This window comes from Saccopteryx bilineata, chromosome 8 (genome assembly GCF_036850765.1).
Source record: "Saccopteryx bilineata isolate mSacBil1 chromosome 8, mSacBil1_pri_phased_curated, whole genome shotgun sequence".
Classification (NCBI taxonomy): domain Eukaryota; kingdom Metazoa; phylum Chordata; class Mammalia; order Chiroptera; family Emballonuridae; genus Saccopteryx; species Saccopteryx bilineata.
Window position 1 is genome coordinate 59,906,037 of NC_089497.1, and position 25,415 is coordinate 59,931,451.

General features: G+C 35.1%; 1 protein-coding gene across 4 annotated transcripts in view; it reads right to left on the reverse strand.

The window, feature by feature from the left end:
* Nucleotides 1-750: 750 nt before the first annotated feature.
* The window catches only part of OPA1 (OPA1 mitochondrial dynamin like GTPase), a 111,706-nt gene continuing 87,041 nt past the window's right edge, over nt 751-25,415 (reverse strand). For all 4 annotated transcript variants that reach the window (XM_066241708.1, XM_066241705.1, XM_066241706.1 and 1 more), the window contains 2 exons: nt 5,709-5,783; nt 751-3,677 (listed from right to left, as the gene is read on the reverse strand). In XM_066241708.1, coding sequence (XP_066097805.1) covers nt 5,719-5,783 — 65 coding nt within the window. In that variant the 3' untranslated portion in view covers nt 751-3,677; nt 5,709-5,718. The remainder of the gene's footprint in view (nt 3,678-5,708; nt 5,784-25,415) is intronic.

Genomic DNA, 25,415 nt, shown 5'->3' on the forward strand with positions numbered 1-25,415 from the left:
ATTAGTTAACACTGATAAGCAAAATAAATGCTGATATGATTGAAACGTGTGTCCCCCTAAAGAAATTCGAAGACTTGCCTTTTGATATTTATTCACCAGAAATGGACTGCATGCCAGCTGCTATGTACTATTTATTGAAGCAATCATGACTTTGAGTATTTTCCTAGTTTTGACTTTAGCCAACTAATATGAATCCTTGAGAAGGTACACCCACATTCTGCCTTATTTTACACATCGAATGATGAATATTTAATAAGCATCATTTACGAGCAAAGTTCTGGGAAGAATAAAAAAATGAGAAATGAGAAATAGGATAGTCAGGTGGTAGACAGAATTAAGTGACCTTTAAGGTTACTTCCAGTTTTATTACTCAGTTGTGACTTTTTGGTAAGCCTCATGTATAACAGAACATGTTAGCCTCTTTAGTGAAAATGATGGCGATAGCAGCAAAATGTAATAAAAAAACGTTTTTTATATATTTTACTAAAAACAAAAGCAAAAAATACCCAAAATGTTTTGACAAGCGTCAGGACATGAAAAAGGGGGGGGGGGGCATGTTTGACCACGAGGTTATAACTGTGAAGCATGACGTGTGCTGAGATGAGTCACATTAAGAGGCATGTTACACTGAATCGGCTTAGATTGGGGGTCAGACTATGACCATAGATGCAGAGGTCTCTCTCTCTCTCTCTCTCTCTCTCTCTCTCTGTCGCTCCCTCTTTAAAACAGAGAAAACGTAAAGATGCTCTCTTTAGATAGTATGATATCTTTAATTGCTCATCCACACAAATGACCTTGGATCAAGCACAGGCAAAGGTAAATGGCAGTAACATCTACAGGTAGTGTGAAGGTTTTAAAAAATACAAGGTTCATTCACAGTGCACAAGTAAAACAAAGTTGTTTAAAATATTGAAACATTAGCCACGCTGTTCAAAAGGTAAGCATTATTTGTAAGCACATTTCCATCCTGTTCAAGTACCTGCAACTCTAGCTTATGCCAGCTTGGAGAACTGAGATAAAAAGCATTACTTTGATCCCCTTTTTAGAAAACTAAAATACCACATTTCTTTACACAGATAAATTTAAAATAAATAAATATAAAATTATTAACGGATTAAGGAATTTATCTTTTAAACCTACATTCTGAGTCTTATTATCATATGTAAAATTCCCAAAGTCTAAGAACAGGCAACACCTCTCTGCCATGTTCCCTACTCATTTTTACTCTATGTAAAATGCATGTAGAGGCTAAATTATTCATGGGAAGGAGTCTGTTAGAGCAAAGCCTGGGGAAGGGGGAAATACAGAGAGGAGAGAATACAGTTAGGCTGCTAAGAAGGCTGACTGCTCCACCTGCAAGCACAGCTCTGTGGTTCAGCCATAAAGCCGCAAGAACCTGCCTTCTATCGAGCACAGCCTCCACAGGCGGACTTTCAAATCCATGTCCTGACCGAGTCAATTTCAGATATAATTTATTTAAAGTGTTCAGTCTTCCATAGAGAGCTTTTTCTCACGCTATTCTTTACAAATCCTGACAGGAAAAGCAATTCCTGGCCTCGTTAGAATTTAACTTCTGTATATTGAATTTCTGCAGTGATTTGTTTAAATTTGAATCATTTATAATTTTTGAACTATACACACGACACAGAATTTACTGTTGAGAATCTGAATTTTATTTTTTCTTTTATTAACATCTGCTTTTAATAAGTACCTAGCTTTTTTAAAAAAATAAAGGCATGCTTAGAATGAGATCAACGAAAAAAAAAGTATCTATTATTCATGAGAGATGTGATATTACTGAAGAATGGGAAAACATCTGGACTCCTATATAGGATTTTTAATAATATTCATTTTTTTATAATTTATTTACATATTGCAATAATTACAAATACTTATCTCAAAGAAATAAAGATACGCCCCCTTTCTTAAATTTGTACAAATGGATGTGATGCAAGTATTTACTTACATCTGCCTTTTGCTTAGGAGAAATCAGTAGAAATCCTGCTGAGGGCATCTAGAGCTCACAGAAATAGATATGGTCCTCCTATTTCACTTCTGATTCAGAAACCGCTTGTGTTTTACAGCTACAAAAGACGACTAATTGTATGATGTCTGCCTCAGTGAGCGGTTTACTTACTGGCCAGCACTGGCTAGAAGGAGTTAACCAGGGAGGTCATCTCCTAGTCTTTGTACAGAACACTGGAAGCTCCCTTTCTGTTCCTCCTCTCTCCCTAAACCTAAAAGACAGGAATGGTTCTGACTACTCATCTATCCCACATCAACAACAATGCAGACTGCTACTAGCTGCTGAAGACTAGGTCTGCTTTCTTATTAACCAGTATAAAACAAGTATTTCTGAAATACATTATAATAGCCTTCAAATTTTCATATTAAGAGTCAGCGCTTGAGAGAGAGCACAAGAAACTATGTATTGATAGTAAATTTTACAAATGCGCAGTGGCAAGGGAACTGCTACCAAAACATAATTCCAAGAAAACTGTACAGTTAAGTAAACTGTAAAATAAAAACTGTCACACATGGGCATTTTTATTAGAATAATAAAGGCTTAATGAAATGGCAGCAAAGAGGCGAGTTAAATGAGAAAAACATTTTAAGTAAAAAATGTCATATTTCTTTGTTTTAAAGTCCTTTAGCCAAAGAAAGTACGTAATTATATAAAACATAAAAAATGCTGTGAGGGTATTATTGTAATTAAACTGCAATAAATTAAACATTATCTTTTTCTTTAAATGTTTAGTTAAAAGGGGGATGGTCAACATTATTCTAATTGTTGAAATAATTTCTACTTAAAATACAGTCCCATCACAGGAAGCCTTTTTCTGGTGCCTAGTTGAAATGTTTGACAATAGTCTAAATGTAATTAGTCAACTGATTATTCTTAAACTTCCCTATCCTGTGTCACAACCCAATAGCTGTCAACAGGTTAAAAAAACCACTGCTAACAGAAAGCTTAGCTTAAGTACACAACACTCAAAGTAAATGGATTTCTAATGGATATAGAGAGTACAAAAACATCACCTGAATCAAATAGGTAAGCTACTAGCGACTGAGCTTCTAAGGCAGCTCTATACTGTCACCGAGGGCAGAAATCTCTTTCACTGAATGTCCATGGTATTGTTGTAATCCAAATTACCTTATTTGAAGAGTTCTTTTGTTAACTAGTTTTTTTCATGTGGTGAACATAAACAGAATTATCATGGTCAAAGAGTTTCTGGGTACACAACATTACAGATACAGACAACAAATTAGCGCTACCATCATTTTATATACACTTGATAGCTTTTAGAAAATTGCTGTAAGTTTTAGTTCAAAACACCTATCATTAATTAGTTGAAGTAGTACCACCACAAGTGAGGCAGCAAGCAGGACAGCAAGTGTCTTACCTTTGAGGACTGAACCTAATGGCCATACCACTCACATTATGCCAATTTGTCACTTCAGTACAACAGAGGAGAATGTTAATGCCAATTCCCCTGCTCTTCTATTCAAAAGGCAGCTGGTGGTTAAAGTGCCCCTAACACACATAAATTATTTTTATCCCATGATTTTATTTGTGTTTAAAAAGGTAGGAGAGCAGAAGGAAAAAAGGCAGGACAAAAGACTGGAGTTTTCTTTCTTCAGGCATATGCAGAGGTGATGATATTATGAGTGGGATTCTGTAAAAATAAGCACATTTGATGAATTTAGTTCTGGAAAGACATTACTGCACAATCATAAAAATATTAATGCTTAACTGTCTAAGTCTCCAATTTGCTAGTTTTATTAAATTTAAACTATCACCAACTATATCATAATTTCAGCAAACATGATATATGAATAAAAAGATACTGAAATTCATTTCTCAAAAGAAAAAAGGAAAAACATAGTATATTAAAATTGATCAGTAGAAGGAATCTGAGTATAACTATGTTGGGTATAAACATTTTCAGCAAGTATCAGAATTAATTACTTAAAACGATCAGGTGGAGGAACTCCATGCATGTTAAAACTATCATTGAGAAACTATTGCTTAAGATGCTTGGTAACTTTTATAAAACGGTTAGAATGAAGCAAGGCTACCATTTTGCCAGATTTGTTTTTAAATGGATCTGCCAAGTATGCTAACATAGATCGTCTAGTTCATAGAGATTTGTAACAAGGAATGGGAATGGGCCTTGGAAACTACAGCCGCATTGGGAACAAAGAGAGTTGGGATGGTTCCCTGAACACAAACACCACCACTGCCTGGCGCTGTGCGTTGCCCCCATCTGCAACTGGGACAGACATTTTGTGGGAAACGCTTGTTCCAGTAGCAATGGTGACTCTAGGTGTCACACTGACCATCTTAGGGAAGTGACCCTGACTAGTATGTGAAGCACTGGCTGGCTATGGGCCTCATTTCATTAAAAAGACAGAAATATACTTTATATTTTTAATGGGATTTCTGTGATATTCATGACACTTCCACCCCATGGTCCCCCCAACACATTTGTAAACAAAAAAATTAAGTGAACTTTCATGCTGAAGAATATCTCTCAGTCTAGAAGGCTGTCAAAATGTGTATCTCTAACATTAACTATTGATAGTGATTAGGATGGTGGAGATATCATATACTTTATAATTTTAAAAGAAAAATTTTATACACTGAAGATGTATAAAACATTGAGACTTAAAAATAATGAATTATTTTTGGCTTGTGTTAAAGACTGATATTATGTTTACAGGTATGTTTTTGTATACATCTATCTGTCTTCACACATGAAAGAGACAAAGTAACAAAGTCAAGCTTTCTAACTTCTTCCTCTCGTTCATCGCTGGTGTACTGTTGGCCAGAGCTGTGCTTTCCTTCCTAGCCTGCTTTCTTAACTACATTGCCCCCACAGTAGAGGGAAGTAGGCAGTTTGTGGTTTAGGTTCTTTAGGGAACTAAGTGTAGCTGGAGGGAATCTTCCACACTTTCCTACTCCTTCCTGTCTTCTTACATAGGCTGTTGATAAGATAAGACTCACACGTAAAGTGATTAAATATTTTAAATAGATAATAATGTCTTAATGATAGCATTTGCCCAGTCTCAGCTCTTCAATAAAAGAAAAAGACCTACTAATTAAAATTCTTCAGCGATAATTAACAATTAACTAGGTTCCTAAGAAAAGTTTTTCAAAATGTAGTATTTTATTGGGAACATGCTTATCATGCCAGATTACAGTATTAGGTAAGAAACTCCACACATTCAGAAGAGTACTAAATCCCAAGGCTATCTAAATTACGTTAAACAGAAAAAAGGTTTATCTAAATGTTTTAAACATAAGAGAACAAGATAAAGAACAATTAATAAAATTGTTAGTCAAGCCCAGTAAAAAGCTCTGCAAGCTAACATACGCATAATTAATTATCCATCAAGTCTGAACAAAGAGGAATAAAATCAGAGAGCTAGAGTTCAGTTCTTTACACGCAGCAAATCTGTGAGCCATCTGCGTATTTATAGAATATCTTAGTTTGTTCACCTTTGTTCTGTTCAAAAAGAGTTCTAAGGGAATATTTTTAGTTGAGCTTGAAGGCAATCAAGTCATTAAAAAAAACATTATACTGTACATGAAATATAGAGATTTCTGCCATTAAAATTGTTATTAAGGAGCAAGTAGAATATAAATTTAAAATATAAATATTACATTTAGTAAGTACCACAGTAGTAAGAGGACTTTTACTTACTTATTATAATTTACTTCTCCTGATGAAGAGCTTCAATAAAAGCATCAAGTTTTTCTTGAATTTCCCTAACTTTCTCTGTGGAGATAAAAGGAGATAATAAAATAAAAATAAATTTATTTTTCAAAGGCATCACAAATCATAGAAGATAATTATTCAATAAAGAATCTTGAATACTTCAACTTTTTAAAAAATTTATTTATTGATTTTAGAGAAAAGAGGGGGGGGGAGAGAGAGATAGAAACATCGATCTGCTCCTGTATGTGTCCTGCAATCAAACCTACAGCCTTTGCGTTTCAGAGTGACACTCCAACCAGCCGAGCTACTGGCCAGGGCTAGCCTGGGATACCTTCACGGTTTGGGAAATAGAGAAAAATGACCTTAGCACCACGCACCACCCACCTTATATCCAGATAAAGTTCAAAAAGGTTATAGTAGTAGTAGTTCTTCACATTTTTTTTTTTTTTTTTTTTGTATCTTTCTGAAGCTGGAAACGGGGAGAGACAGTCAGACAGACTCCCCCATGCGCCCGGCCGGGATCCACCCGGCACGCCCACCAGGGGCGACACTCTGCCCACCAGGGGGCGACGCTCTGCCCCTCCGGGGCGTCGCTCCGCTGTGACCAGAGCTACTCTAGCGCCTGGGGCAGAGGCCAAGGAGCCATCCCCAGCACCCGAGCCATCTCTGCTCCAATGGAGCCTTGGCTGCGGGAGGGGAAGAGAGAGACAGAGAGGAAAGCGTGGCGGAGGGGTGGAGAAGCAAATGGGTGCCTCTCCTATGTGCCCTGGCCGGGAATCGAACCCAGTTCCCCCGCACGCCAGGCCGATGCTCCACCGCTGAGCCAACCGGCCAGGGCCCTCTTCACATTTTTTGAGGGGAGAATGAAAAGCATGATGGGATTTACAACAGAACCTTTTGAGATTCTAATAAAAAGTTACAGAATCTTAAACAGAAAAATGCACATACACATATATGCAATTATGTATAGTGTTTTATGGAGTTCTCAGGTTCTCTAGAGTCCAGCCAAGGACTCACAGTGAGTACTATCTGGAAGAAAGGAAAATATAAAATAATAAAACTTTTTAAAAATTAAAAGAGAATATAGGTATTTAACTAGCCTTAGACTGGTAAATGACTTTTTAGGTATAAAGTTACACGTTTGGGAAGAGTTACAAAGGAAAAGGTTACCTAATATGACCACTTTATACAGTGTGTCTGTAAAATCATGGTGCACTTTTGACCGGTCACAGGAAAGCAGCAGAAGACGATAGAAATGTGAAATCTGCACCAAATAAAAGGAAAACCCTCCCAGTTTCTGTAGGATGATGTGACAGCATGTGCGCATGCGCAGATGATGACGTAACACCATGTATATAGCGGAGCAGCCCACGGCCATGCCAGTTGAGATGTGGATGGTACAGAGGAAAGTTCAGTGTGTTCTGTGGCTCATTAAATTCGAATCCGTGACCAGAGTGCAACGTGAATATCGGCGTGTTTATAACGAAGCGCCACCACATAGGAATAACATTACTTGGTGGGATAAGCAGTTAAAGGAAATCGGCAGTTTGGTGGAAAAACCCCGTTCTGGTAGGCCATCAGTCAGTGACGAGTCTGTAAAAGCTATACGGGATAGCTACCTAAGGAGCCCTAAAAAATCTGTGCGTGAGCCCACATCAAACTGCACTGAATAGGTATGAAACTGGGAGAGTTTTCCTTTTATTTGGTGCAGATTTCACATTTCTACCGTCTTTTGTTGCTTTCCTGTGACTGGTCAAAAGTGCACCATGACTTTACGGACACACTGTATGTCAAAATGTCCTAAAATTAAAAGACAAAAGAAATCATAGAAAAATTTTGCAACAAACATGAAAAGGGCTGTGACACTTTAAAATACATATAAAAATATAGTTTTCTAGCTATGAATGAAGAAAGAAAGGTTTAAAAACACCACAGCCACTAAAGACAGATTTACATTCTTTTATTTGACTTTTGGTTTTCATGTTCATAGACTTGCAAAATAAAATCCATAATTTCTCTGAGGTGTAAAGATTCCCTTCACAAATGCAAACTATTCACATGTCAATTTTCTAGTATTAAAAATGGAAAAGTTGTGATTTATTTTACTTTACTTCTAATTTAATTATGCAACTCTTATTTTAAAATATAGGTTATAGTAAGCATAGTAACAAATACTTGTTCTTTTAACACAATTTATTCTATTAGTGGAAATTAACAAGTAAAGTGAAGTGACTGGTTCCAAGTTGGTGATGTAGACAAAAAAATGCAAAGCATTCTACCTTGTATCTATAGAAAAAAATCACACGATACATTAATATTCAACTGCATCTTTTACATTTAAAAATAATCTGCAGTTAAAGATATAAGTATTTGTTTCTTACCAGTGAGAGAGCACTTGTGCTAATAAAATAAAATTGTCCCTTTTATGACCGCCAATAGCATGACAGGAACTCAACAAAACCTATCACAGTTGCATATAAAGAACACAATGTCTTCATAGTCTTTTTCTTGTAATTAACAGTTCTAATTCTTGGTATTTTGAAACTAACACAAAACCTATAGAAAAACAAACCCTACTGTTTTAATCAATTATTCAAAGAGAAAATATGGTAATAGTTTCCACAAAGGCAGCATTAACTCCTTTTATAAAAGTTAAACTAGACAAATTAGAAAAAATAATCCCAACCCATCTCTTGGAATTTTGTCTGTATTTTTTGTTAGTCTGTACTTTTTTTTAACCAGCAGTCAAACCAGGAAACATACTTCCTTTCTCAAAATAAGACCACATTCTTATTTTTAAAATTAATTCATCTAGTTGCTTAGAAACAGCTTCACTGGTTTTCCTCAATGAATACTTAGAGAGTTTCACATAGTACTGCTCATCAGTTGAATAATTAAAAGGGGGGGGCAGTAGGAGAAAAAAAGAGTTTCCTAAATTATCTCATTGAATGCTGGAGATGTATGCGGTCTTTAAAAAATCATCTAGCTTACACAGCACAACACATGGACATCTAAAACAGGTGTTTAGAACCTCAGCAGCTCCTCTCATACTCACTGAGAACTATTTCTAATCGGGGAAGCTGTACTGCACCAAGAGAGGAAATTGACTCTAGTTGCTCCATGATCTGAGCACAATCCGGCAGCTGCACGGCCAGCTCCATCCATCCTCTGCCCTGTCAATGACCTCCATCCCCAGGGGACAGACTGACCGTGAGCGGGTGGTGCAGTAGCATCACTCACAAGAGGCTTTTCAGAGCAGGATCTACCTGTATTGAAAGAAACTAAGAGCCACTCTGATCCCAGGTGTCTAAATCAAATTCAAATTCTTCTGAAATTAGAGATAAGTCATGTTGTTTCTTAAATGAAAGTAAAAGGAGTATTTATTTAACTAACTATTATATGAACACAAAGTAAAAAATTTCCAAATTTCCTGTAAAAACCTGTTTCTACAAATACATTACAATTAGAGTCTCAGGACACTGTATCACTTTGCCCTGAAACCTCAAGAAAGACACAAAGTACAATTAGATAAGGTTCTGGGAAGTAGTGGGGGGAGAGGGGAGAAGAGGAGAGGATGGAGGTAAATGTTAAAAAAACCTGTGATAAATGTATCCTTTTACCACTAAATAAAAAATCCATTTCTTTGTTCATTCCTTCACTTATACATTCACTTCACTTAATGGAGTAACTCAGAGATACGGATGATCTGCCTTTGACAAGTTCCTTGCTTACTTCCTAGCCTCCTCCGAAGTCTATGAAATGTCTACTGTTTTGGGTGATTTCAAATCCCGCATTTCGGCTGGCCTCACAGCTCTGCAGGTGTCAGAACCAAAGATGAGGACATGAAGTCTGGGAGTTAGGCTTGTCCATGTTCCTCTGCCTCAGAGACACACACCAGACCTGCTGCCACATGCATACTCTACATGGTAACAAGACAAATGCTATTATTTTTAGGTACATTTGTTATGTTTTACATTTTATGGGAAATAAGATATGTTTTGGTAAAAATTATGGACATTACCAAACACCTCATAAGCTGTTCTTTGGCTAGGGATGACTAAAAAATATATAATATTATCATCCTCTGATGAATATTATTACCTCCTGAGCAGACTAGATCTATACATATTTGGAGAAGTCTCTGAGAACAATATAAGTGTGAAACTGAACAAAAACATTCAGCATCTTCTGTGTCTACAACAGTGTCTGACTCGGTATACGTGCTCAATAAGTAAGAAAACAAGGGCTGTAGGTTATCAAATAGAAAAACACCCAACCACTTGACAGGCTTCCAGGATGTTATACCAGTGACCACGAGGGCAAGCCTTGGAACAGGAGGCAAGATACACAGGACAACAAAGATCAAGACAAGCTGGTGGGTCACCTGAGCCACACAATTAACACAAAGCCAAATCCTCAGGTCTCAAAACACAATACCAGTGGAAAAAGAAACTTCAAAATAATTATTGTACCTTATTAGGAAGGCTAAAATATGCTGCCCCCCACCCCTAGCTTTAGAAAGGAAACTGATTTCAGGCCTTATAAGGAAGCTCTATTATACAAATAATAAGCAGCATTATTTCCCATATTTGAATTCACTCATTTTAAATTCTGATGTAGGTTTTCAGCACTGTCCTATATACTAATATGCCATACGCTGAACAGAAAACTGAATTATCCATAAAACTTTCTCATTTCTGATCCTTCCAAATTAATGTCCTAGTTATTACTATTTCCAAATCCCCAAATCTTATTGTATTTAACTATTTCACTATTAGAAATTACTTTCCCACAGAAATATGTGTACAGATTACCATGACTAAGTATAAAGCAAACTCCCTTTTCTGTTATATATTTGCATTAAATATTTATAGCTAGAGCATTCTTGCAAAATTTGTGATTTACTTGATAAATTAAACCAACTCAGGAAGGGATTAACATACTGCTATTTCTGTTACACTGAAATAGCCAACTCTACATGTTGTGAATACTGCGTCTACTTTCCATTTATCCAGTGTTTACTTAAAAGATGAACTATTTCAAACATCAATGCATTGTGCTCCTTGATTGAGTCATGAATATTCCCATAATCCCCAACTCATAAACCCTCAGTCTCAGTGAATAAAGTTTCTTCTTTTTTCTTTCCTCCAGATGACTTGACACCCATTCATGTTCTGGGTCTCTTTATCTCCACATGATACTGCTAGTCTCAGATTCTTTTTGAGTCTTCTGATACTTGCTCTAAAAGTTTCAAATATAGACTAATCTGTAATTAGGTTTTGAATACACTGTGAATACCAAAAGGCCAAACCCGGGAGAAGGTTCACTTCAGTGGTTAATAACAGTTTAGAACAAGAACAAAGAATCACACACAAAACACTACCACATGCACTGAAATAAACCTTTTACAACTTTTGATGTTTTTAAAGAAAGCACAGAGAAACAAGCTGCAAACTGACTGACTGATGCACTGTACTCTAAGTAAACCACACATCCCAAGATCCTGATGTGCCTTAACAGACTGATGTATAACATGCTATACACACTCTGTGCCACACTGAGGACACCTTATAGGTGAGATTATGCTGTAAAAAGCTGTTCATTAAAGCACTGAGAATTAAAGGAACACTTCTTCTTATGTAATAATATATGTCGTTCCTGAAAAGGCTTGCTTTTTATTAGACAGTTATACTCTAACTGCTCTTTACAAGTTCAGTATTTAAAGGAATCATCTATTTTAAAGGGATTTGAAGAAAGAAAACAATAAAAAATAGGTGAATAAGGGATCAGATTCAAGATTCAATACTATACTCAAAATCTTCAATTCAGTGCAAGGAAAACGTGCACCTCTTACAGTTAAAGAAAGGAGGGACCAATGAGAGATAGTCAAAGGTGTATAACTAAATCTAACACTTACCTTCTGAATCTTGGCCCTGTAGTTGTTTTCCCTACAAATACACAGTTATTTTAAAATAGACTCATTAATAAAGATAAAGAGATTACGCTTATTACTGAGGCATATGGAGGCATAATTTCCTATGTTGTGGAAAGCTATTTACGACTGGTACGGTAATGTCAAAGCGGGGCGGGTCCCAGAGTGCCAGGGGGTCGGTGAAAGGGCTGACAGAGTCTCTGGGTTCTTCCCATTATTTCAAAAGTTCAAACAAAAATCTTTGTTTGGGCAAGAACTACATCTACTCTCATAACCATCACTTATGAGCTATGAGTATATAATTCTAACTCTATGTTTCTAATTAAAAAGAATACAAATATATTATTGTAGACAATCTTTTAAAACATAGACTTCACAGGCATACACAATAATAAAAGGAGTGCCTGATGGAAAAAAGTTAGAAATCCCTGGTCTAACACCCCCAAATACTCAATAGGGTAGTTATTTTATATGACTTTTATAATGACAAAACATAATGTATTATAAGGTATACGGTATTGTGACAGGAGAACTGTCTTAGTCCCAACGTTGCCTTTAACTTAGGACTGCAGACAATTCCCAGTCCTAGTTTCCTTATCTATAAAATGAAGAAGTCTGTCCAGAAGAATCCAAAGCCCACATTACTTTAAAACTTATTTAGGACTTACAAATGTACAATACTATTCTAACCGATTATGTTTTAATTACATCTTTTTAAACTTGTTTATTATCTTTTGTTTATTATTCAATATCTTTTAAATTTTCTTGTTAAGCTCCTAGTAAAAAATACAATCACAAATGACAATATTATTCTCACAGGGCCATATAATTTATTTTAGAAAGAGCAGTTTTATATTGCATGTTCCAGGAATCAATGTGGGACTGCTTGTATGAATCATACATATACTTAAAAAAAGTCTGTCATTTAAAATAACGCAGCCTAGCACAATACTTGCTGTGCAATAGATGCTCATGAATATTCACTGTTCGTCCATTGTTGAGTGATTTGATTTAACCAGTACTTAATCCAAACATTAAAGATAATTATTTTAAAAGTCTGCTATTTTTCAAGCCTTAAGACAACAGGAACTAGAAAAAAAGCTGCCATAACAAAGTCTGTGAGGTAAATTGTAAGTTATACCTGCTGAATACATAAAAAGCTCAAAGTGACTGAATCAAGTTAGCTTTTTTTTAAACTCTTAACTTAAGCACTTCCACCAACCACCTTTTGGCCAATTTAACCAAAACCTTTTAAAACATTTTCTTGGTATTTTTAAAATTTTTTTTATTAATTTTAATGGGGTGACATCAATAAATCAGAATACATATGTTCAAAGAAAACATGTCCAGGTTATCTTGTCATTCAATTATGTTGCATACCCATCACCCAAAGTCAAGTTGTCCTCCGTCACCTTCTATCTAGTTTGCTTTGTGCCCCTCCCCCTCCCCCTCCCTCTCCTCGCCCCCCCCCCCAGCCCTAACCACCACACTCTTGTCCATGTCTCTTAGTCTTGTTTTTATGTCCCACCAATGTATGGAATAATGCAGTTCTTGTTTTTTTTCTGATCTACTTATTTCACTCTGTATAATGTTATCAAGATCCAAAAATTTTGTTGTAAATGATCCAATATCATCATTTCTTATGGCTTAGTATTCCATAGTGTATATGTGCCACATCTTCTTTATCCAGTCATCTATTGAAGGGCTTTTTGGTTGTTTCCCTGTCTTGGCCACTGTGAACAATGCTGCAATGAACATGGGGCTACATGTGTCTTTACGTATCAATGTTTCTGAGTTTTTGGGGTATATACCCAGTAGAGGGATTGCTGGGTCATAAGGTAGTTCTATTTTCAGTTTTTTTGAGGAACAACCATACTTTCTTCCATAGTGGTTGTACTACTTTACATTCCCACTAACAGTGGATGAGGGTTCCTTTTTCTCCACAGCCTCTCTAACATTTGCTATTACCTGTCTTGTTGATAATAGCTAATCTAACAGGTGTGAGGTGGTATCTCATTGTAGTTTTGATTTGCATTTCTCTAATAACTAATGAAGATGAGCATCTTTTCATATATCTGTTGGCCATTTGTATTTCTTCCTGGAGAAGTGTCTGTTCATGTCCTCTTCCATTTTTTTATTGGATTGTTTGTTTGTTGTTGAGTTTTATGAGTTCTTTGTATACTTTGGATATTAGGCCCTTATCTGAGCTGTTGTTTGAAAATATCATTTCCCATTTAGTTGGCTGTCTGTTTATTTTGTTGTCAGTTTCTCTTACTGAGCGAAAACTTCTTAGTCTGATGTGGTCCCATTCATTTATCTTTGCCTTCACTTCTCTTGCCTTTGAGTCAAATTCATAAAATACTCTTTAAAACCAAGGTCCATGAGTTTAGTACCTATGTCTTCTTCTGTGTACTTTATTGTTTCAAGTCTTATATTTAGGTCTTTGATCCATTTTGAATTAATTTTAGTACAAGGGAACAAACTGTAGTCGAGTTTCATTCTTTAGCAAGTGGCTTTCCAGTTTTCCCAGCACCATTTGTTGAAGAGGCTTTCTTTTCTCCATTGTGTGTTGTTGTTTGGCCCCTTTATCGAAAATTATTTGACCATATATGTTATATGTGGTTTTATTTCTAGACTTTCTATTCTGTTCCATTGGTTCGAGTGTCTATTTTTCTGCCAATACTATGCTGTTTTGATTGTCGTGGCCCTATAATATAGTTTGAAGTCAGGTATTATAATGCCCCCAGCTTCATTCTTTTTCCTAAGGATTGCTTTGGCTATTCGGGTTTTTTTTTATAGTTCTCCATATAAATCTGATGATTTTTTGTTCCATTTCTTTAAAAAATGTCATTGGAATTTTGATGGGAATTGCATTAAATTTGTGTATTGCTTTGGGTAATATGGCCATTTTGATTATCTATATTCTTCCTATCCAAGAACAAGGAATATTTTTCCATTCCATTGTATCTTTTTTGATTTCCCTTAACAATGCTTTGTAGTTTTTGTTATATAGGTCCTTTACATTCTTTGTTATGTTTATTCCTAGGTATTTTATTTTTTTTGTTGCAATCGTGGAGGGGATTTTTTTTTTTTTTGAGTTCGTTTTCTAATGTTTCGTTGTTGGCATATAGAAAGGCTATGGACTTTTGTATATTAATTTTGTATCCTGCGACCTTACTGTATTGGCTTATTGTTTCTAATCTTTTTGTGAAGTCTTTGGAGTTTTCGATGTATAGGATCATATCATCTGCAAAAAGTGACACCTTTACTTCTTCTTTTCCGATATGGATGCCTTTTATTTCTTTCTCTTGTCTGATTGCTCTGGCTAGAACTTCTATCACCACATTAAATAAGAGTGGAGAGAGTGGACAACCCTGTCTTGTTCCTGATTTAAGGGGGAAAAGTCCTCAGTTTTATGCCATTTAATATGATGTTAGCTGATGGTTTATCATATATGGCATTTATTTTCTTGGTATTTTGAAGCCAATTCTCCAAAAGATTTCAGTATAGATGAACACAGAATAAATAGCCTTATACTCAGCCCTTTATATTGATGAGGCCCTCCAACTTTCGTAAGTAGAAGGCAACCCTAATTTCAGTCCAAATAACTATTAATTCTCATGGATATACCCTGAACTAATGAAGAAAAGCGTCATTCCAGGTGTGTATCAATGAGTGTAAAACTTTGAACTTTCTTCTACCTGATACTTACTAAAATGCTCAGCTGTAGAAATAATACATATGGGAGGCTGGATGGGGGATATACAGTTCATCTACTTCTCTACACACTAGATTTCATCTTTAGATAAGCCAAACCAAATAGCTATGTATCTGGTCTAAATCATTCTGATTTTGCTCAGAATTGCTTATGTTACTGGCCTACTGAAAACATCAAGAGCCCCAAGAAATTCATGATTACACATGCAGCTATCTGATTCACTCTCATGTAACTCACAGTTCCTTTGATGAGGACTGATGGAAGTTTCTCTCAGGTGTGTGCACTGGAATACCTATGCTTCATAAGCAGGTGCTGTGTCGATGTCTGACAGCTGCCAGAGATCATGCAATTAACACTGCTTTCCATTTTGCATCAGCCACTAGAAAGTTCAGGGCTAAATTTGCTGCTTAGTTATTACTTATTTATTATTTATATACTTATTTAGATAGCAAAGTATCTATCAATAGAACCCCTGAGCATGTATTTTGAGGGAATACCAAACTCATCCCAAATTTCACATTATTTCATTGCCTGAATTTTTCCTTCCCTTTCATTTAACTTTTCCATTGAAGTGTTTTTACCTTTATACAAGATAGATTTTTGTAAGATGCCTCATACCCTTTTTTGGTGATAAGGCAGGAAATTAATAAACAAAGTATCATGCTAGTTTGTGCAAGATATAACATTAGGCAGCTGAGTCATACAACATATTATAATATTCTAAAAGTGGTCTTTTATACTGGTAATGCTTTTTACTTCAGTAATTTAAAAATATTTGGGGGGCAATACCTGTCATATTTAATCTTCTATGAATATATCTGCACTGGAGAAAAAAAATTCATTTCTGCTCAATCTTGGAAAAACTCAGTGATAAATATCTATACTTAAAGTATTTATTTTCAGCAACAGAAGAAAAAAATCATAATTTTTTTATGGGATTCATGATAGTGTTTTAAATGTAAAAGTTAGACTGAGTCTACCTTAAGATTATAACAGTTTACTGTGAAGTATTTTATTCTGTATCCAGTTCATAAAATGCTCCATATTAGTTACATACATCAACTCAAATTATGGTGAAAAAAATATTTAAAAGTTGCTTTATATGTTAACTCATTAATAATATATTGCTTTTTCTCCAATAAAAACACTACCTCAAAATAAACACATTCCTTTAGTTCCTGTTGAGCAATTTAGATATAAAGACAATTTTAAATATATGATTTAGGCAGTTGGGAAAGCTCTAGCCTTATAACCAGTAAAACAGTCATTCCTAATCAATTAAGTTTTTAAAATAACTCATCATTTTTTTTCTTTTCTATTTCCTCTTATTCTTAAAAGTATATTTTATCCAAATTTTGTTAGGAGAGAAGTTGAAACATTTTAAGGAAAGGAAAACCACCCAGGCAGCCCTTAAAGAGACAGGACATCATTTATCACTTGCAAAGACAGATTTATAAGAAGAGGGCCCCTTCTGTTCCTTTAAGACTGCAAAACAGATGGGAAGTGAATGGACAGTCAATGGGACAAGAAAACACATGCTGCTGTATGTATGTTCCCAGCATAAGAAAGAGGTCAAGATTGTAACTGCATGACTGGGTCCTGGAAAGGGTCTTTCTTCAAGCTGTTACAAAGACAAACGCTGTTCCTCATCCCGCTGTCAAACTGTTATAAATATTGGTTTGTCAAAAGACCTTCAGTGCTGAAGCTTTAAAAAGGAGGCGTAACAGATGAATGGATCATGAGCAAGATTCTTAAACAGTCAGCTCATTAATATAATTTTAAAAGTAAAAGGAAATAATATAAAAACAAAATGTAATTCTGATGTATGAACCAAACTAAAAGTGTATGGAAAAATATGGAATTTTAAAATTACAGGGTTAATTATAATAATAAAGTTATTAAGTAAGATAAAAAGCAAAAATGAAATACAATTATATCCCTTAAATAAGATACTGCATTGGGACAAAGTATTAAACTTATCACAAGGAGAACAAATAGGCATTCATGTTTTAGAGGCTGATAGCATAAGTTTTCAGTTGTCACAACAACCTTGTAAGGAGGTGTCATTACTGCTACTGGCTTCTGAGCCCTCACAATAAGGCTCAATGAAATGAAAAGACATTTAATTTCAGATGTTCATTAATTTAGAAAGTCACCTTTAAATTTGAAGTCACAATTTTTTTTCTATAGAAAAGGAAAATCAAAACATTGAAATAGCAGTAAGAATATATACATAGATTTATAAACCTGGGTTACTCTTTTGAAGAACAAAACCATTACATATGTCTTTGGAGGCAAATTCATTGTCCTAGATACTTAATAATTAGTTTAACTAGGAGAGTAGGCTCTAAAACTAACACATTAAAAATAACATTGAAAAGAAGAGAAATTATATGAACTTCATTATCTATAGTCAACTACAAGAAGAAACCCAAAGACTAAAGATGAACAAAATCCCAAAACAAATAAAAAAGATGCCATCTCCAACACGTTGTTAGCACCAGCTTTGCCATAAGTATTTAGAGAAGGAGCTAAGTGATTTTTCTCAGTGAACATCAATTCCCCTGTCTGAACAATGGGGATAACACCTTAAAAGCCTCTTATGCCTTGACAAGGTGCAACCATGGACAAACATAACACATTTTGTAAATCGTAAAACTCTATATAAATGTAAGGGACAGATAATAGAGTCCCAAGCAGGATTTGGATTCCAAATTACCAAATCGTGCAGTTATAAGAGAATACCTTCTATTCACTGCTTTCTCTGGTCAGCCATTTTAGAAAAAATAATTTAAGTAAAAATGAGAATAAAAAATTACAAAGTTAAGAATTGAGTGGATGGTTAAAATGGAGGCAGCAGAAAATGTTCAAAGGCTCTCCTGTTTAAAAGAGAATCAAGATCAAAAGTAGCTAGAGTGCACAGAAGAATCAGTCCAGCGGTTTTAAAATGGGAATGTCCTGAACAATTCTGAAGAAGGAAGAGACATAATGAAGGCACAAGCGGAGATAGGAAGTTCCAGGGTCCTGAATCAGGTGGGGGTTAACTTTCAAAGGACCATGATTTTCAGTACATGTTTTGCTACAATAAAGCCTCTGGAATACCTGACCTATTTAAAACTAACTGGTACTATAGGTTTTATTTTTACAAATGCTGCTTTTTCTCTCAGTGAACCTTTTAAAATAGTTTATATAAAGAAAAGGAAGAAAATTTTAGCTGGCTCTGATATGAGAAACCAGAAATAGAAGCAATGGTGATGAAGATTGGAGGCGTAAGGGAAAGCCTGCCTAAGATCTCTTCATAAAACTGTGTGACAAGAATATGACAGAAATTATGTTCCTAGGACCACATTAAAAAATTTGTTAGACTACAATGTTACAGTGGTTATCTCTAGGTAGTAGCAATTGTTTAAAAATTTGCTAAACATATTTTCTAATTTTCCACAATGCATATATACCAGTTCTATAATAATAAAAAGGATTAAAACAAAAACACCTAAAAATTCTGGTCCTATACTTGGTGAAGACAGGTACATACTGGACCTATGACTCAGACTATAAAATGACATCAATAAAAGGAGAGACTAAAAAGACTTAAATTCCTTGGCCCAGAAAAAATGATCTAACAACTTCCTTTTATAAGTCAAAATACTGAAACTAAGGAATGGATAAAACAGCTCTTCAAAGAGAAATTAAAATGGACTACCTTCATACACAGTAGATACCAAGGAAGTAGAGAAAATTTATTATCTTAACTAGGTTGCACAAGCTTGAAAACGTCACTAGTTCAGGACAGATTCCAATTCATTCACAGATGACAGATCCAAGATAGGCAGGCACTGGACATGGTATGAAATCAAAGTGAGTCCTAACCACTAAAGAGGATACCATGATGAGCTATTACTATGTGGTCCCATAAAATGTCTCTTGGTATCAAATAACCAAGAGGTTATTTGGGAAAATATTCTGTTACTTTTAAGATTGATCATATCATGAATTAGCTTGATCATATCATGAATTAGCTTTATCATTTCCATGACAACAATAATTAAGAATATGAAATTATGTTCAGTTGGGAAAAAACAGTTTAGAAATGTATAAAAATAGTAAGAAATTTCTTTTGCCTTTAATCCCCTCTCCAACCACTCTGACAACCCTACTTCAGAGGATACCAGTTTAGTGTACATCAATTTGTCCTTCAAGACTTCTTTTTAAATAATTTATTCATGTCTTGCATAATCTTATTTTTTAATATGCTGTTTCACAAGCCAATTTGTGATTAGACTGTTTTCAATGACTCAATTCTACTTTTTTCCATCTTAGAAATGGAGAGAATATATAAAACAATTAAAAAGAAAACAAATCAAAGTTTAACTGCAAGTTCAAAGATGTTATTTCATTCTGAACTCAGTCACTAAGGAAGTGGTAAGTATACTGCTCACAAAAATTAGGAGATATTTCAAAAACGAATATGAAGCAATAAAGTATCCTCTAATTTTTGTGAGCAGAATATTGTTAGTAAGGGGGAAAAAACAGCATAATTCCTAAGCTTTAATTCTGTGCACTGACCTTTTTATATATAAGAATATACACATAAACACACATCACAACAACACATAAATAAAACCTACCTTAAAATGATAAATGAAAAATTCAATCTGTAAATTATTAGAGAAATCTTTCTTATCTTTATTCTTACTTTTAATCAGTTGAAACGTGAATTTAAAGTGAAAAGAATATACTTGCTAGTAAGGCATGAAGTATCAGTAGCCTGTGTAAGATTACAGAAAGGTAAATATTCTTTTAATCTTGTACCAATTTATTAATATCCTTCAATGTTGCTTTAAAAAAATAGACTTAGGCCACGAAAAACGTGCTTGACTCTTAACGTCCCATTTTGAGGCTGGATTTTTTCATCAGTAACCTGGAAAGCACAGCACTCAGGTTTGTGATGGAGAATTCTGTGTAAATAACTGCTTTTCTAGCACAGAGACTCTCCCTGAGGATTACTCTGTTCTTTGTATCTGACTCTCGTCCGGCTCTTACTCTCAGCTACAGCACAAAGCACAGTCCACTTCACATATGCAGACTGAAGGGAAAAATAATCTTTCACTATTTTCCTTAGATGCTTTAATTTGGAAATTTCAACTTAATATGAAAAAATATTATTTCACAGAGGCATAACTGAAACATTTGATCACTTTTCCCCAAAAAAGATGCCTTACTGACCAGAAACACTGATAACATAAAACAGAATAAAGTTATCTTACGTACTCTGTAGTGAAGAAAAACATTCCAATCTTTTCATTTTCCAAATATACTCATTCCTACTAATAACCATTCCAAAGTATACATGAATGTGTCAAAGAGAATGGAAATATTCCAATCAACTAAGAAAATTCCTAACAAACCTAAAAAATTATCAGTGTTTTGGTGAACTGAAAATCACTGGTGGAAATCACTGGTGACCAGAAAGAAGTGGTCTCGTTGGGGATGAAAGCAGATCCCAGACGTCAGCAAGGGAGTGAGTGGCACAGGGTAAAGGTTGCAAATGCTAGCTGCTCCCCAAGGGAAATGGGATGGGAACTTTCTGGTATGACAAAGTAGAAAAAAGTTTCCTTAGGATAAGAAGAGACAGCTTCTTTTTTTAAGTCAAGAGAAAGAGGGGCTAATAAAAAATCTGTATTAGAAGCTCATGGTCAAACAGTTATTGAACACATACAATATAATATGTAAGGTATGGTGAATTTATAAAAGAACCAAATCACTTTGGCAGAATAGATCAATATAATAAACATAAAATGTTCTCCGTACGTTGGTTATTTTGGTTGCCTGCCTATAGTGGAAAGCCTGCCTTCTCCTCAGTTAGACGTCACTGGCAGAGGTTCTGAACCACTGAAAGAAGGCAAAGAAGCAGTGCAGAGGAAAAGTACTGGTTTCGGACCAAGTGCTAATGATCCACCAGGAGGCACAGTGAGACATAAGAAAAGAGAAACAAAGAGAAAAGACTGCTTAGAAATGTGCTAGAAGCTAGGAGAAAGGAGAAAAGCAGTAGTGAGGTCTTAAAATTATTGGCCAAAGAAATGCAGTAGCAGGATAGCCAGTTCCCAGGTTACAAACAAGATAGGTTCTGTACGTTTGTCCTTAAGTTCAATTTGTATCTAGTGGGAACAGGTGTATTTACCTGTTAAATGCAACTTAAGACAGGTGTTTGTCTTAACATAGTACTTGTTATTACCTTTCTGCGCATATAAATAAATATTTCAAATCTATATACAGAACCTATCTTGTTGGTAACCCGGGGACTGCCTGTATTTAGATATAAGTGATGTTACAGGGGTCCTTACAGGTCATGCTTTCTCCCTAGGGCACCTTACGCTATTCTCTGTGATTGCGCTTTTTTGTTTGTTTGTTCAAATGCTCTCGGTGCTAGGTACCTAGAATTCTACAACTTAATACCACCGCTTTCTCCTTTAAATCCCTTTAAAATTAATTTTCTTTGGTAACATTGTCAGAAAAAAAAAGTGAACATGCTACTATAGAGTTCAAATAACTTACCATATTTTCAACAATCACATGGTTTATCAGACTCCACTAAAAGAAGATATATATCAATTTTATCCCAATGAATAACTAACTGTACTGCTATGAACAGGAAGGACTCTATAGTACTGGTTCGGGGGCAGAAGGGTGGGTGGTGGCGCTCCATGGCGATGATCACCCATGGAGGGAGAGGTGTCAAAACTGGCAGCCAGAGCCCCACCTCTGGAAAAATAGTTTCAAAAATTTGCTTTTCTTATCCTTTTAATTCTGACTATAATAATCATCCCAGGATTATTTCCAGTCTCTCACTACTTCATAGCCACTATTTTTTTTTATCAACAGTGGCCTTCAAGCGCATGGCAGGTATGGGATAAGTTTAGGAATGTGGAATAACTAATGGAAATAAAATACAAGAATGTCTTGATATTTTTTCTTTTCTAAGTGAAAAAAAGAAATCATTCTGGCTGAGGGTTCCATCTACATATGTTCTGATTACTTTTTATTCAAGTTTTAACATGGCATGAAGATATTTCTTAACTATCCTATAAATTAGGATTACGTTCTGGAGTTAGTGAAAGGGCCTTTCTAGATTTAAACACCTATGGTGCATTTCTCTTCTGATCTTGGCTTTTAAAATGGTGATATTGAATCATTCTGCTGCTGTTCCCTTTTCATCACTGTAATTTCAAAAACGTACTAGTAGATTCATTATGGAGAACCAAGTTTTCATTATAAAAACAGATTGTAACTGAATATCTGGGAGCTCTACGAAAAAATGTTTCCATCTGTAGTCTATTTTTTCTAAATTTTTAAAGTCAAAACGGAATCCCCTACACATTAAGATACAAAGCTTATATCTTCGCTACTTTCTAATTATCAAGAGAAAGCACGGGGTGGAGGATAAGAGGAGACTGGGAAAGTGAAGAGACACAAAGACCAGCCCCACCAGCATTGTATACTCCCAAGAGAAACAAACTTTAAGTTTCAAGAAACAATTGCTTGCTGTCTGGGAGATACTCAGGCATCAAACAATAAAGAACAGTCAACAGAGGCAAGAGGCCGAGCGCGCTGCTGTGATTCCTCCTCTCTAATCCCCCAGCTCTAGTAAATAGGCCAGCTGTTGCCACCTCGCGTGGGGAGTCAGCAGAGCAAATTAACTGCCCGAGAAAAAAGCCTCGGATATTGGAAAATTCTAATTTACCAGCCTCTTTTAAGCTACAGTTTTTTTAACATTAAGGAGATCACACTATAGCAATGGTAGCCCAAGTAAAGGAGTTTACCACTGTTTTCACATTTCACTGGTGAATGAGTTGTAAATATGAAGTATTTACTGAAGCACATCTTCTATGAAATTTCACTACAAAATAAAAATAATTCCATCAAAGTCATAGTGGGCACATTTAAACACCAGACAGTTTAAGTGTGACTAAACACTGCAAATAAGAAATTAAGCAGTATGAATAAATACCCTAAAGCTTACTATAAAACATTTTAACACTCACACAGAATAGCTCAACAGAATGCCTCAAATACTTGATAAAAATTCTGTATGACTTATAGCTGGATCCTAAGTCTCTAAGCATGAACACTTCACACGGAAAATCTGCATCTGAATTTTGGGCACTCAGGTAGTATTTATCTATGGTAGAATTTGACAGACTATACTTCGAGATGTGATCGCAAGTCATATAAAGAAACCTAACTTCCACAATGTGTCTGTGGCTTTATGTACACTTTAGTTAGTGTTCTCTTACCCAGATGTTCTAATTCTATCAAAGTTTCCATATCATTTGACAGTTTCAATTGCAAAGCTTTTTATAGTGTAGGAATATGATGATGATCATCACTAATATGTCTTTTTAACCCACCCTGCAAAAGTAGTTTTGGAAGCTTCCATATATGTATATTGCTCACAAAAATTAGGGGATATTTTATTGTTTTATATTAATTTTGAAATATCCCCTAATTTTTGTAAGCAGTTGTATAAAGGACCACTTTATGTAATATTATTTTCTAGTTGCTTGAATTTTTTTCTCAAATAAGTTTTGACACAGTAGTTAAAACACCTGGGCTCAAATCTTGGCTTTATCACTTACTATCTATCTAAGTCTCCATTTCTTTATAAAGTAAAAAAAGAGGACTGTACCTACGAGAAAGCAGGCAAAGCATATAACCTAGTACCTGGGAGAGAATAATATTCAAGTATACATTCATAAACAGTTTCAAGTTCTGCTATAAAAATGAAAAGGTATTGTAAAATAAAGAAAGACTGTAATTCTTAGAAAAAGAGCTAAATGACTGGTAATGCCCCCGTAATTCCTGGGTGTCAATGATGCTTTGATTGTGTTCTCAGAGATGACCAGTGTAACTCGAGCTCCAGTGAACGAGAGTTAAGAGAAACCTAAGCTCTGAATCCTGAGCAATTGATTTAAGGTCTGAACCTCACAATAACCTAGTTAACAGTTGACACAATATTCATAGCAACAGCAAACAGTAAGAGAATTCCAGGCTGTACTGATGAAACTCAGTTTAGCAACATTACCAGCCATTATTAAGCTGGGTGGGATGGAGAACAAATTCTGAACAAGTCTGTGAGATGACAGTGCTATTATTTTTTATAGAAAATCATAAAAATTTATATAAGGTCATAACAGAAAGAAAAACTTTGACTTAAGCTAACAAGATACCAATTTTCCCCTCTCCAAAAAAAAAAAAAAAAAGGCATTTTAAAATTGCTGTCTGTTTGAATACATAGGTTGGAAACACAAAAAATTATGCTGGGAATCCAAGTAGGTTTTATCTAAGTTAAGACTGCATTTAAATATGTATTAACATTGTTTGAAATACATTTCACTACAAAATAAAAATAATTTCATCAAAGTCATAGTGGGCACATTTATACACCAGACAGGTTTAAGTGTGACTAGACACTGCAAATAAGAAATTAAGGTGAAAAGATGAGCTATGTATTTTATTAAATTGCCTATGAGGTAATAGTCTTCTGACAACTTTATAGAGGTCATGTTTAGAAAAGTTTCATTGTCTCTAAATTATTTTCATGAGCCTGATCCATTAATTTTGTTATAAAAAACAAACACTTTTTTTTACTTTTTATATAATCCCAGACTTATAGAAAAAAAATTATCAGAACATTACAAACAGTTTTCCTGAATCATTCACTGTGTTTATGCCCCCAAAAGCCTCAAATATTCTATTACGTATTAGCTACAAATAAGATATTTTCCTAAATAATACCAATTTAACAATTAAAATTTAAAAATTAACACGGAAGTACTACTACCACGGCACGCTCAGAACCCTTTCAAGTTCTACCCACTGGACCATTAGTGTCCTTTAGAGCAAGAAGGTGAGTGCAGGACCACACTCCGCATTTCTTTAGTTTCCCTCAATCTGGAACAGTCCTTCCTTGTCTCTCATGATGGTGATGCATTTGAAGATGACGGGCTAGCTGTTTAGTTGACCATGCCCTAACTTGGGTTTG